Genomic DNA, 12947 nt, shown 5'->3' with positions numbered 1-12947 from the left:
GTTATGGAAGCAACACATTAACAAGAGAATTCTGAGTAAAACCAAAGTTACTTTCCCTAGTAACTAGTTACTTTGAAAGTAATGAGTAACTTGAAGTAACTGAGTTACTTTTGAGAGAAGTAACTAGTAATGTAACTAAGTTACTATTTTAAAGTAACTTACCCAACACTGGTCTTAATCAATAAATTAGAATTTTTATGTTGCAGCCATGGATTTAATCAAGTGGAGGTAAAAGGCCTGGTTACCTTTTAGAGTGCAGCTTTCTCCAACTTAATGAAGTGAAAAAAGAAGTCATTGTTTGTGTTTGTGCCACTGACAGATTCGTGCCTACCGTGGGTGACTTTTGACTCGGCACATCTTCAGGTTGTTCAGAGTGCCTCTAAATGATACATTCTACATAAATGGGATGGCTGTGTCTCAGGAGATTTGGGCAGGTCATCTACTAATGGCAAGGTTGGAGGTTTGATCATATGTAAGTGGCAAGACTTGGTTAACATACAGTTAACATTTCTGAGTAAAATCCTGAAATAATAGATGGAAATAGTAGAAACAGACATTTTACCAGGTACACTCTGCTTTGAGTCTTACACGTGTGAGGCCTTAACGCCGCGGTGGAAACCGGACATTTGGACCCATCTGACGCGCCTTGTTATGTAACGGTGACCATCTGTGCCCGCTGTGTGGCTGTCTGCTACACGCGCGTGTCCGCCGAGCAGTCCGCGCGCGGGACACGTGAGTGTGCATGTAGAGCACAGCAGCATCCTGCCAGCTGCCCAAAGACGGACGCCAGAGCGGGAAGCGCGCAGATGATCTGAACTAAGCGGTACGTACTTCCTATGTGACTGCGTGCGTTTAGCTGTACCAGCAGGTCGGTGCAGGATGCAGCCTGGATGGGTGTGGATCTGTGTTTGACGGGTTGACACAGTCCCTGTAAGTAGCACCCTGCTTTTATTATTATGCATCCCGAATGGTTATATAGCGCATTATTGCCCAGTGTTACAAAGCCCTCAGGTGCCTGCGTCCCTCCGTACAGCTGAGCAGGATGGGTGTTGTCCTCTTTAAGCTCCCGTGACACTGAGACGTTTCAGCGGTCGATATTAAAGTGATTCCAAAAGCTTTTGGACACGCTGTGATAAAAACAGCACGGAGCATTTTCACCGTTTTGATTTCTGTGTGTAGCGCGGACACAGCAGCGCGCTGTGCGGGATCCAGCTTCATTTGTAAAGCACTGCAGCAAAAAGCCACTTAAATGTATTGTAAGACAAATAATCGCTGGATTACTGTGTTGTAATTGTTACTGATGATCTTGGAATTAGAAGAAAGCCTCTAATAATTTAATGGGCAGGCTACAATATCGAGTAATCATCATTCAACTCATTTCAGTTGAATTTCTTGAATTTTACTAATTTTTTAAAAGAATATTTTCTCATTTATTTAATTTAAATAGGGAAGCTTTACATAGTAGAAGAGAGGAGATATCAGTGCTGGTAATCAGACCACACAACAGTGAAAACCTGTGGCAGCAAAGAGTTTTCATCATGTGCAATAAAAAACAAAAACGCCTATGTGACAGTGAAATAGCAACAAATACATGGATCATATTTATTTTTTTACTAGCAGTGAAATAAGACAACCCATGACCTGTGATGCTGACAGCTCACCTGTCTGTGGGCCAGAACAGCACACAGTGTCATGTGCTGTGCATGTCTCCATGTTGTGTGTTTATCTGACTCTGTAGAAAAACTACTGAAAGCAACAGCAAACTTTTGTGCGCGCTTGTTCTTGTTCCCCTCTCTGCCCATGGCTCCAGGGCTCGTCCTGTGGCTCTTTTCTGTCACCAGTTTTATCTCTGCACATACTTTTCCTTTACAAGGCTGTTGCTTTGTGCTGAAATTAGAAATTGATCAAAATGAACTTTGGCTCCTGCTCCTTAGTTCTCCAGATCAGACCAGCTGCAGGTCATAAAGGAGAGCCTGGTCAGTTTGCAGTGACTGAGCTTTAAAAATCAGAGTGGCAGTTGTACTCTATCCAAATAATCAATTTGTGGTCTCGGACTGATGAAAAAAAAAATCAGTGACAGATTATATTTGACTGGTATTCATATCCAAGGGATATAATAGACTAAAGTAAAAATGGGACAACAGGACAAAGAAGGACGTGGAGGAAGACACCATGTGATATCGGTCTGTACTGTCCATCTCCACCACAGAGCTGTGACACCGTGCTCTGTCTCCCTGTGCTCTCACACTCAGGTCAGTGATGACAGTACTCGGGTTTTGTCTAACCTAAATCCTAACCACATCACCATGGCAACAGGAAGAAAAGGTGAGTGTGATGCTGCTTGTGTGTTTATGAATGCTACTTGTGACTGGCCTTTATTTGAAACCACCAGGGGGCGCTGTATCCCGTTTCGTGATAAAGTGGCAAGTAGTACAGGTACAGGTGATTTGAATGAGCAGAGGGCCTGGCAAATGCAGAAAGCACATGATATTTTCTCACTGTGCTTTTAACGGCTCTGTTTGTGTTTGTTGTTTTTTTCCTGTATGTTTCTAAAAATATGTGTCTGCACTGAAAATGAGCACCAAAAACAATCCAGCTCATCAAAATGTTCTGACTGCGTTATGCCATGTAGTTTACATTCTCTCTGCTGTAACCCATCCAACACTGAAGTTTTAGCATCAGTGAATCACAATGACGGGGTCCTTTGGTCCGTCTGTCGCTTGTGTTGTTTTGGTCACAGATTCTCATCAGCCTCGCACCTTCTGCTCGTCTTTGCAATCTAAGAGCAGGAGAATCTAAATCACCTACCTTCTGATTTGTCGATGGTCTGCTGAGCCACAGCTGCTACCAGCTGTTCTCTGAGTGCTTAAGCAGAGTAGAAAAGTACCACATGACAATCGGTGTGTGTCCTATGGAGCTACAACCGATTTGGAAGCATTTTTCATATTGATTCACAAACTGTAGAGAAAGCTGTAATGTCTAACTGAGACACACATGGGAATATCACATCGTGTCTGTGCTGCATCGTTCTGCAGCTGATGAGTTGCAGTTGGTGCTGTGCTGTAGGAAGCACTGGTCCAGCACATAGTCCATCCAGATGTTTCTTTGAAGCAGCTGTTGCTGTGAGTCGCCACTGTATAAAATGGAACTGAATTGTTTTACTACAATTTTTTAGGTTGTTTTGACTCAACTGGCCCACAGCACAAAAGTCAGTAACACACCTCCTCACCCACATCAAACAATCTTATTGTCTTCACACACACCTTTGCTGTCTCTACACGTGCTTCACTACTAAAGATTTTCATTTGCTACTGTGTTGATGCACTTCTCACTTAAGCATTTTGTACTTTTGTCAGCCACAGCTCCAGATCGCTCACTTTCCTGAATACAGTCCAGCATTGCATTTATGCTTTCAATCAAATTCCTGCTCATCCAAATTTCCCTTTCATGCACATCCCAAGGATGCTGTGCTGGACTGAAATCTGGTGACTGTTGAGGCTGTTGGAGTCCGTCTCCTCTTGTCTAACCTTGGTGATAGCAGACATGATTATGCAGGATAAACCCAGCCCATCGACAATGTCTGAAATACTCACAGCAGCCCGCCTGACATCATGAACTATGCCACGTTCATCTTTCTTACTTTGATGCTCAGTTTGAGCTCCAGCAGGCCGTCCTGTCTAAATGCTTTAAATTCCTGCTGATGTCAAAGGCTGATTAGATGTTTGGATTGCTGTGATGAGCAGTGGAACAGGTGTACCTAATAATGTGACAGTACAGTAGTTGGTGTTATGCTCTCAGATTGTATCGGTTTGCTGTTCTCCATCTCAGCAAACACGTTGACAGCAGTTGTGTTCATTTCTACGGTTGCCGTGGTTTGATGTTACCGGTCTGTCCCCAGGCTCTACGTCCAAAGCAGGTGGGGTGCGTTTCCCTGACGATGACGAGCCCCCTGGCTCTCCAACACGGAGAGATGACCAGTCGAACGTCGCTACGCTCATTGCTGTCTCAGAGAAGGATGGCAGCTACTTGGTGAAGGTGTGTCTGCACACCGTCAAACGAACACAGTTGTTCGTCATGATTTCATCATTGTAAGCGATTTTTCAGGTGAAGTGTTGATAAAATGACCACAAGGTGTTTTCATGAATGAGCAGAGAAAGTCTCCTGGTTTACGATTTGATTGATTTCCATGTTCATGGATGTTTCATCCGGATACATTTGTAAAATGTAAAGTCCGGCTGAGGAATGGTGGAACAACAAAACAACATTAAACTGAGCCATGAAAATGTGACACCACGGGCTGTGTTAGCCCACATCCTCCTGAGCTATTTGATCCATGTTTTCTACTCTTTGCCTCTAACACGTCGCTCCTCTGTCAAGGCTGGTTTCCTGAAGAGCCACCACTGTTATGAGATTGTCTTCACTGTCCCAGATGTCCCCACACTGGGCAAAGAGCTCTCATGTCTTCCCTCCTCTTCTCCATCTCGGAGGTCGCCCAGCCTGCGGGTCCAGCGTATTAACTCCACACTGGAGGGTAAGTATAGGTGTACAGGCATACTTCAGGACATGCTTGCACATATGTCTAACCTGCAGTGTTGTGGAGCAGACTGTTGCTGCACAGAGCAGGTGACCATGGTGGGTTAGGTTCTCTGCCCAGCAGTAAGTCTGTAGGTTCTCAGTAATCCAGGTCATGCTAGTCTAAGGAGCTCCTTAGACTCTGTCCACCAGCGTCCTCACTTGTGCTAAAGCATATAGTTAGGGCTGGACCAGGTGACCCTGAATCCTCCCTTAGTTATGCTGCAATGCTGCCGGGGGATTCCCATGATGCATTGAGTTTTTCCTTTCCAGTCACCTTTCTCACTCACTATGTGTTAACAGACCTCTCTGCATTAAATCATATCTGTTATTAATCTCTGTCTCTCTTCCACAGCATGTCTTTATCCTGTCTTACTTCTCTCAGCCCAACCGGTCGCAGCAGATGGCCCCGCCCCTCCCTGAGCCTGGTTCTGTCAGAGGTTTCTTCCTGTTAAAAGGGAGTTTTTCCTTCCCACTGTCGCCAAAGTGCTGCTCATAGGGGGTCATATGATTGTTGGGTTTTATGAAGCGCCTTGAGGCGACTTATGTTGTGATTTGGCGCTATATAAATAAAATTGAATTGAATTGAATATTACTTTTTGGGACTAATGTTTCTGTGGAATCTTTTCACACGAGCACAACACAAGTCTGTAACCAAGAAATGTATTTTGAAATTCAAATTTATATATCACCAAATCACGACAGTTGCCTCAAGGTGCTTTATATTATAAGGTAAAGACCCCACAATAATCATATGACCCCCTATGAGCAAGCACTTTGGTGACAGTGGGAAGGAAAAACTCCCTTTTAACAGGAAGAAACCTCCGACAGCACCAGGCTCAGGGAGGGGCGGGGCCATCTGCTGCGACCGATTGGGGTTAGGGGAGAAAGACATCCTAAGGAAAATGTATATGCATGGTCACATTTCCCAACACCAGGAAGTGAAAACCTAAAAACGAAACCAAAATATGGCGTTAGTGTCAACTGTCTGTGGCAGCGTCTGCGTCTCTGTGCTGAGAATATTGGTAACACCTCGCTATTTTTGAAAGTACGAACCTAAATTAAAACCCTGAGTAACTGAATGATTGTATTACATTACACTGATTAGCCCGTGTGAATAAACTGAGCATAAGCCATCTTGGGTTAAAAGCAATCCTGGAAGCCTACGTAGAACAAAACTCGAGTCTGCCTCGTGTCAGCAGGCCCAGTATTTGAGCTCTCGTCTGTAATAGTATGCCAAAGCTCAGCTCTCCATACAGCTGTGACACTGTCTCTGCCCGACCCAAGCATCTCAGTACCGCAATAACAGATCTCTGCTCTCGAGCAGGTTTGAGATCAAGAGTCAGCTGACTGCTGTTGCCAGTGTCTCAGCAGAAACAGCTGGATTCATCTCTCTAGCACCTCAACACCTCCCAGGCTTGGTTTAGCACTAAGGAGCTAAACCAAACAAACCAGTCAGCTCTCCTTCATTGCAGCTGCATGGATCTAGTCTTCAAAGGAACAGCCACAAAAAAATAAATCAACCACATTCCTGAATTTCCCCGTCCAGGAACAGCTTCAATGTCCTGGATAAGCAAGAACTGGGTTGTAATTAGAGGGGAAGATACCAACACATGAGTTCACTGGAGTGTGGACGTTCAACCCACTGTCACAGCAAAGTGTGTAATAGACATGCCGGTCCACAGTGTCCAAAATGGCTACCCTGGATGAATAAAGACATTTTCAATCATAAAAGACAAGAGGGAGGGTAAGGAGAAGAGTGTTCCGCTACAATAACAAGAAATGAAAGCACTGATGGCTTTCAGTGAACAGACTGAGTCTCTGAGGACAAGCTTTAAAGATCTGTGGTGCAACAAAAACGTTCTTCAAGCTTTGGATGTCACTGTTTGTTTCTGCACTTACCAACTGTCTGTCCTCTGGCTGTGTCCCAGAATACTTCAGCTTTTGTGCAACCACACCTAAAAAAAAACAGACGGCCGTCGAGCCGAATACCAATCTCAAAGTTTCCTTTTATAGCAAAACGTTTGAAGAAGACTGTCTACAACTTATTTAAGCATTACATTAGAACATCGTCACTCAGGGTTAAGATGGCATCAGAGTTACTGAGTCTGTGCTTGTTAGAGTTAGGAGTGCTGAATGTTCTGTTCTTTGCTGCTTGAGGTAAATGCAGTCTTTGATACATTAGACATAGATATGCCGCAGCACAGGGTTGGTACACCTGGGGCTAAAGTATTCCTTTAACTGCATTGATGATGTTTCTAAAGTTCATTGGACTCAGCGTGGTGCAGACTGCGTATGAATAACTTGTCTCCTTCCTCACTCCCTCGTTCTCTTTAGGAGGTGTAAAGGTAACATGTGAATACAGAACTCACCAGGAGGGGGTGCAACAGGAGGAGATCACCATGGTAACCAGAGGGAGAAAAGACAGCAGTCTAAAGGTCAGACTCCAGGCCAGGGTCATTGGTAGGTGCTTGTGCACCGACAGATACACACACATACGCGCGCACAGACAGAGTAAACAGGTCCTAATCATACAGGACTGCATCTTTATTACCTTGTTGACTGTACACAGATCAAACACAGTTCAACAGGACACAGTGCAGCACAGTGAAACATTATAGTATGAGTATTATGCTTCAGTACATCTGGAACTGAGATTCTTGTTAAGGTGGAAGGAGTCCTGAAGAAAGGATATGTGGAGATTTTAACCCTTTAAAACCGGTCAGAGCAGCACGCTCCGTTTTGCGTAACTATTTTTAAATCCCGGTAGCACTGCAACCACGTGAGCTAGCGCAAAATTTTTTTTTGCATATGAAACCGGAGGAGTTGTACTTACATCTTATGCCATCAGCTTGTCTTCGGTCACAGTTTCCTTCCACATAAAGCTTTGCAAAAACTGCATAAAAAGCGCTTGCAGCAACAAAAACATAATATTCCAGAAACACACTTTGCCGATCCGATCAGCTGTTCATAACACTTCCTCCGTCCATCAGCGCGAACTATCGCATGTCCGCCATGTTCTGCCCGAAATTGGAAGTGACGTCATTTTCGCGGAAATGTAGTTTTTTACCACCAGTGACCGCTGCGAATGGGCAGCTGAGAATCAGGGAAAGACCAGATGACAGCCTGGAAAGACTGCTGACAGGAGGGAATAGACCCTAATGGGGCTGGTGTGGGTTAGTGCCTCATACCAGCAGGACCCAGCGTTTTTTAGCGTACCTGGGTACACCCATTATTGCTACAGAAGTCTCAAAAGAGAAGGGTCTGCGAGAGCAGGGGTGAAAGAAGACCCTTTCCGGATGGATTTAATGGCAACGAACCACGGAACGGTACCACCGATGAATAGATCAACCAGCATTGCAAATAATGGACCATCAATGATGGTAGGAAAGAAGCTGCAGGACTGCATTTGTGGCTGGCCAAAACTAACAACTGACATGGGCCTTGAAATATTAGATTCTAGCTCTAGCTTAATATCAGCCGCTAGCTTGGAGTTTAGCCACCAACAGCTAGCAACACATTTCCAAGCCAGCCACAATCAACACCATCAACCAGCCCAGAGCTCATTCAGAAACAGCTAACAGAGTCTTCCAACACTGAGTCTAGCCAACCACTACCAGCAAGGGAAAGGAAGATGGAAGGTAGGAAAGATCAGATTCTGTGGCCCAGATCCAGTGAGAAAAGAGAGTGGGTCTGGCTCTTATACTAGATCAACAAAAGGGTCCAGTTGAAAGGAAGCTGGAGAACCTGGGAACCATCATCTACAGCTATGGGGCTGAGCGATGTGGGGTAAAGAACAAGACTCAGAGCAGAAAGGCCATTTCAACCAGTTAAATTCCAGGAGACAGCAGGAAATTGATAGAGGCATGAACCAGTTATCATTCCGACTGATATGCCACCTATCCAGGCACCTGAACACCAAATGGACATAAGACCACCAACATGGAGTGAAGTGGAGAAGGTAGTGAAGCAGGCAAGAGCAGCATCGGCCCCAGGACCTAATGGCATCTCATATAGGCTCTACAAAAACACCCCACGAGTCCTCAAATACCTGTGGACGCTGATAAAGGTAGCGTGGCAGAAAGGAGTGATTCCAAAGGCTTGGAGAAGAGAAAGAGGTATTCTGATCCCTAAGGAGAAGAACTCCTCATCCATCAGACAGTTTCGCCAGATCAGCCTGCTGAACGTAGAGGGAAAAATCTCCTTCAGTGTCTTGGCCCAAAGACTATCTGCTTTCCTGCAAAGAAACAACTATATTGACACATCAGTGCAGAAGGCGGGGCTTCTCTGGATGTCTGGAGCATGCCAGCGTCATCTGGCACCAGATTCAAACTGCTGAGAAAGAACAAAGAGACCATCACGTGGTCTTTTTAGACCTTGCCAACGCCTTTTGGTCAGTTCTGCATTAGATCTTGTGGATGGCCTTCAACTATTTCAGCGTACCAAACCACATCACAGGACTGGTCAAGACCCACTTTAAGGATTTACAGTTTTGTGTGACAGCTGAGAACACCACCACAGCCTGGCAACACCTGGGAATTGGAGTAATGGCAGGCTGCACGATTTCCCCTCTGGCATTTATCACGGCAATGGAGTTGGTCATGAGGGCATTCCAGTGGGTAGTGGGAGGTGAGAGACTCAAGAGTGGCCTTCGTCTTCCTCCCATTAGAGCCTACATGGATGGTCATCTAAATTACACCAGGGCCTGTGCTGCCGGCTTAGGCCATCCGCACCACACCAGTAACCCAAGAAACCCAAAGCAGGCTCGAGCACCAACAGAGAGGTCATTATTGGCTGCTTCTGTTTTTTTTTTTAAAGTTTATTATTGGTTGTTAATTTAAAAAGTGAGGTTAGAGGAACAGAAGACGCAGCCACACTATGACGAAAGAAGGAAAAACAGAAAGTAAGGCTGTAAACACGACTTCCTCCCGTCACCTAGCATTGGCTGATGGTTCGATTCTCCATCAAGTGTGGTGGCGTGGACCAAGAGAGAACACAGGATCACGAGGAGGTGGGGCTACCCGCATCAATGCTCCCAGTCGCCTGCTGCTACATCACCATCTCCCAGGAAACACAGGTGATCGGACTGTTCGTCACCACACCCAAGACCCCCGCCTTGTGCTGTGCCTCCTCAGTCAGTGGGGTCATCCCAGTGGGGCTGCTTATCAAAGAAGAAGCTGGACTACCAGGTGCTGCAGTCCTGGATGTGAGGGATGACTTCACCACATGAGCTGCTGCTGCACGTAGAGCTGATGCACCTTTGATAGTAGTTGGTGGCCGCCACGAGAGACCCTCCTGCTGGCAGCCCAACAATGGCAGCCATTGTTGGGCTGCTGGTCACTGCACACTGTGCTGATGGAACCCTTGTGTGGACCCAGACATGCTTAATGTTCGGGAGTACTCACTTCGATCAGTTGGCGAGGCTGGGGGAGCGAACGTTAGGCAACGGGGCCCACTTGAAAAGAAGTTTTGGGTAAATGTGTGTCACAAAACAGCTGTGTGCAAGCAGGAGAAGGACCCAAACGCAAACTCACCAGAGCGGGAACTTAACTAAAAAATGCAGCTTTAATTGCTGAACAGAAATAAAGGTGATACAAAACATTGCAAACTAAACTGGGAAAAACTAATACACGAGGAGACTCGGGGAGAATCACACACAGCTATGAGGGAGGACGTGACACTAACAAAGAGAAACACAAGGCTTAAATACACTGAAGGATAACGAGGGTAATGAGACACAGAAGGAGAGCACAGCTGGGAGTAATTAGACTGAACTAGACAAGGGAAGCAAAACTAGAAACACTGACATGAGACACAGACCTTCAACGTGAAACAGGAAACACACTGACTGAACTCAAGACATGTAAACTTAACAGACTGGGGAGACAGAACATAGAGACCTGAAACATGGGGCAGAAAGGCACAGTAGACACAACATGGAACATAGGGAAGCCATCACACAAAACCTAAGAACTAAACCCAAATTTCCCATGTGTGGGACTAATAAAGCTTATCTTATCTTATCTTATCTTATCTTATCTTATCTTATCTTATCTTATCTTATCTTATCTTATCTTATCTTATCTTGACAACCATAACTGAAACCTAGGGAAATGACAATAATCAAAACCGTACAACCAAGGACTTAGAACATAAACCATAATATAAAAATACAAGAACTCAAACTGGACCGTGACAATGTGACCCTCCAATGTTCGAGTGAGTTTCAGTGACGCTGTGGTATCTTTCTTTTTTCAGGCTGCACTCAACTTTATTTTGTTTGCAGTGAAGTGAGAGAGGTTAAGAAAAGCCAGTGGCAGCGCCACCTTCAGGCTTAATGGTGCAAACACGCATTACAAATGTTAAAAACATTGCTTCCTGGCGTTCACCTGATGTCAGCGGAGAATCCAGTGCTATTCGTTACCTGTCTGGTAGTTTCGGAAGGAGGACGTTATCAAGAAACTGATCAATTTTTTGATGGGTTTATCTGTGGAAAATACAGACTGTTTATTCTTTCAGGGTCATATATTATGTTCCCAGATAAATCTTTAACAGCACATATAGTTCTTTTTTCTTTCTTTCTTTTTTAACTGGTTAGCTAAGAATTGACCGGATTTGTTACCGTATTCAAAAGTTTGCAAGCCAAGTCTTTGTACTAAGAATTGAGTTTTTTTAATTAATAATTTCATTTAATTCTAGTTTTGTTTTGCGTATTTTGTTAATTATTTCCTGATCTTGCTGGGACACATAATCCTCTTATAAGGATTAGATTTTTTTTCCAAGTTCCTGAATATTTTTGTTTTCTTCTTCTACCCTCTGTGTCTATAACCATGTTGAGTACTATAAAATTAACATTTCTATGCGTTAAAATTGCTGCTCCCCTTTGTCTAGAGTTATAGCAGGCTGAGAACACGTGTGTGCAGCTGTGACCTTAGCGTGCCCATAGTCATGTGTGTATGGCTAATGTCGCTTACATGGGTGTGGAAATAGTTATGGCATCACCTTGAATCGACTAACTGATATTAATAAGTTAAACAGATGTTAACGCAAGAGGATGAGAAAGAAAAAAGGATTCTTATCTGGAGTGATGTTACAGTCCCGATCAAAAGTTTAAGACCACCTGAAAAATGACACAAAATCATATTTTTGCATGTTTGGATCTTAACAAGGTTCCCAGTAGCTTCAACATGGAACAAGGAGAAATGGGAGTGAGACAAAATCATTTTCTGATCATGCAGTTTAATGAAAACAACGTTTAAACTGAAACAGGCTGTTTTACAGCTGATCAAAAGTTTAAGACCACACCTCCAAAATAACCTGTAAACCCCCAAAACAGAAATCAAAGTTCCAAACATGAACTCAGTGATGAAGACCTCCACTGTTATTCTGCCTCTAAACATCATTATCAGTCCTTCATGCTGCTGAGTAACATTCAGTATTTATTATTTACTGTTACTGATGCTGATGTTGGCTGTTGCCGTGGTTTCCTGCTGTGTTGTTTTCTTTTGCTTGTTTTTTTTCAGCAGGTCTTTTCTCTCCGTCTCTCTTCTCATCTGTTTTTCTTTCCTTCTCCTTCTGTTGAGTCTCTTCACAACTTCTCTTGTCCTTGTCTTTCCCGTCCTGTGGTGCTGTCCGTTCTGATTGTAACAACTTAAAAATATAATAGATAAATAAGTAAAGATTGAATAAACCATCATAATCTATTGGACCCACATACCAAAAGCTCTAATGATCCATTTGGGAAAATAAATCTTTAGCATTGCTACAGCGCTGGACAGGACAGACAAAAAAAGAAAAAAGAAAGAGCTCATTAAGTTGTCATAAAGAAAAGAAACCATTTTTCTGCTACTAAGAGCTAAAGTTATTTCAGTAACTACAGCCTGCTTGGCTACGCTGTCTAAGCATTTCATGGAATGTCACATAGTTTTTCCCTGCCGGCATCTCTCCATCTACTCTGACATCTTCCCCTTTTATCCTCTGTCCAGACCCACATCACGGCACCCCCATGCTGCTGGAGGGGGTGAGGTGTCTCGGTGCCAGGAAAGATGCCCACACAAAGCACAGCAGTGATCGTAAGAAGATATGAAGAGTGTCACTCCTGATCATACTCAGTGACTGGGTCAGGGTGCAGTACAGAGAGAAACATGGATCCATACATAATAAGTAGAATTCATCTGAAGGACAAACAAACTGCCCTGAAAATCACATCACAGTCACAGTCATGCAATTACATTTACACGAGGCTGCCATAGAGCCATAATGCCTCTGCTGCTGGGGCCAGTCAAACCAGTGTTACAGCACACGCACACACACACACACACACACACACACACACACACACACACACACACACACACACACACACACACACACAC

General features: G+C 44.3%; 1 protein-coding gene across 3 annotated transcripts; it reads left to right on the top strand.

The window, feature by feature from the left end:
• The first annotated feature begins 692 nt into the window (after positions 1-692).
• adisspa (adipose secreted signaling protein a) lies at positions 693-12919 on the top strand. 3 transcript variants are annotated; one of them, XM_005753387.2, is made up of 6 exons: positions 693-823; positions 2253-2325; positions 3899-4035; positions 4378-4531; positions 6910-7035; positions 12558-12919. In XM_005753387.2, the coding sequence occupies exons 2-6, from the start codon at positions 2307-2309 to the stop codon at positions 12656-12658; spliced, it is 537 nt and encodes a 178-aa protein (XP_005753444.1). In that variant the 5' UTR covers positions 693-823; positions 2253-2306; the 3' UTR covers positions 12659-12919. The 3 variants fall into 3 exon arrangements, with proteins under 3 accessions (XP_005753444.1, XP_005753445.1, XP_005753446.1); XM_005753388.2 differs by having other exon boundaries at positions 693-930; XM_005753389.2 differs by having other exon boundaries at positions 6910-7010; positions 12558-12669.
• Positions 12920-12947: the final 28 nt, after the last annotated feature.

Source organism: Pundamilia nyererei, unplaced genomic scaffold (genome assembly GCF_000239375.1).
Source record: "Pundamilia nyererei isolate P.nyererei 1_Seehausen unplaced genomic scaffold, PunNye1.0 scaffold00425, whole genome shotgun sequence".
Lineage (NCBI taxonomy): Eukaryota > Metazoa > Chordata > Actinopteri > Cichliformes > Cichlidae > Pundamilia > Pundamilia nyererei.
The sequence above is the reverse complement of the archived record's forward strand: the minus strand, read 5'-3'. Positions and strand labels throughout refer to the sequence as shown.

Excerpts from the sequence above, each read along its gene's own strand:
- adisspa (XM_005753387.2), top strand. Across the intron at positions 4,036-4,377 it reads ATGGCAGCTACTTGGTGAAG|GCTGGTTTCCTGAAGAGCCA; the intron begins GTGTGTCTGCAC and ends TCCTCTGTCAAG. Across the intron at positions 7,036-12,557 it reads ACTCCAGGCCAGGGTCATTG|ACCCACATCACGGCACCCCC; the intron begins GTAGGTGCTTGT and ends TCCTCTGTCCAG.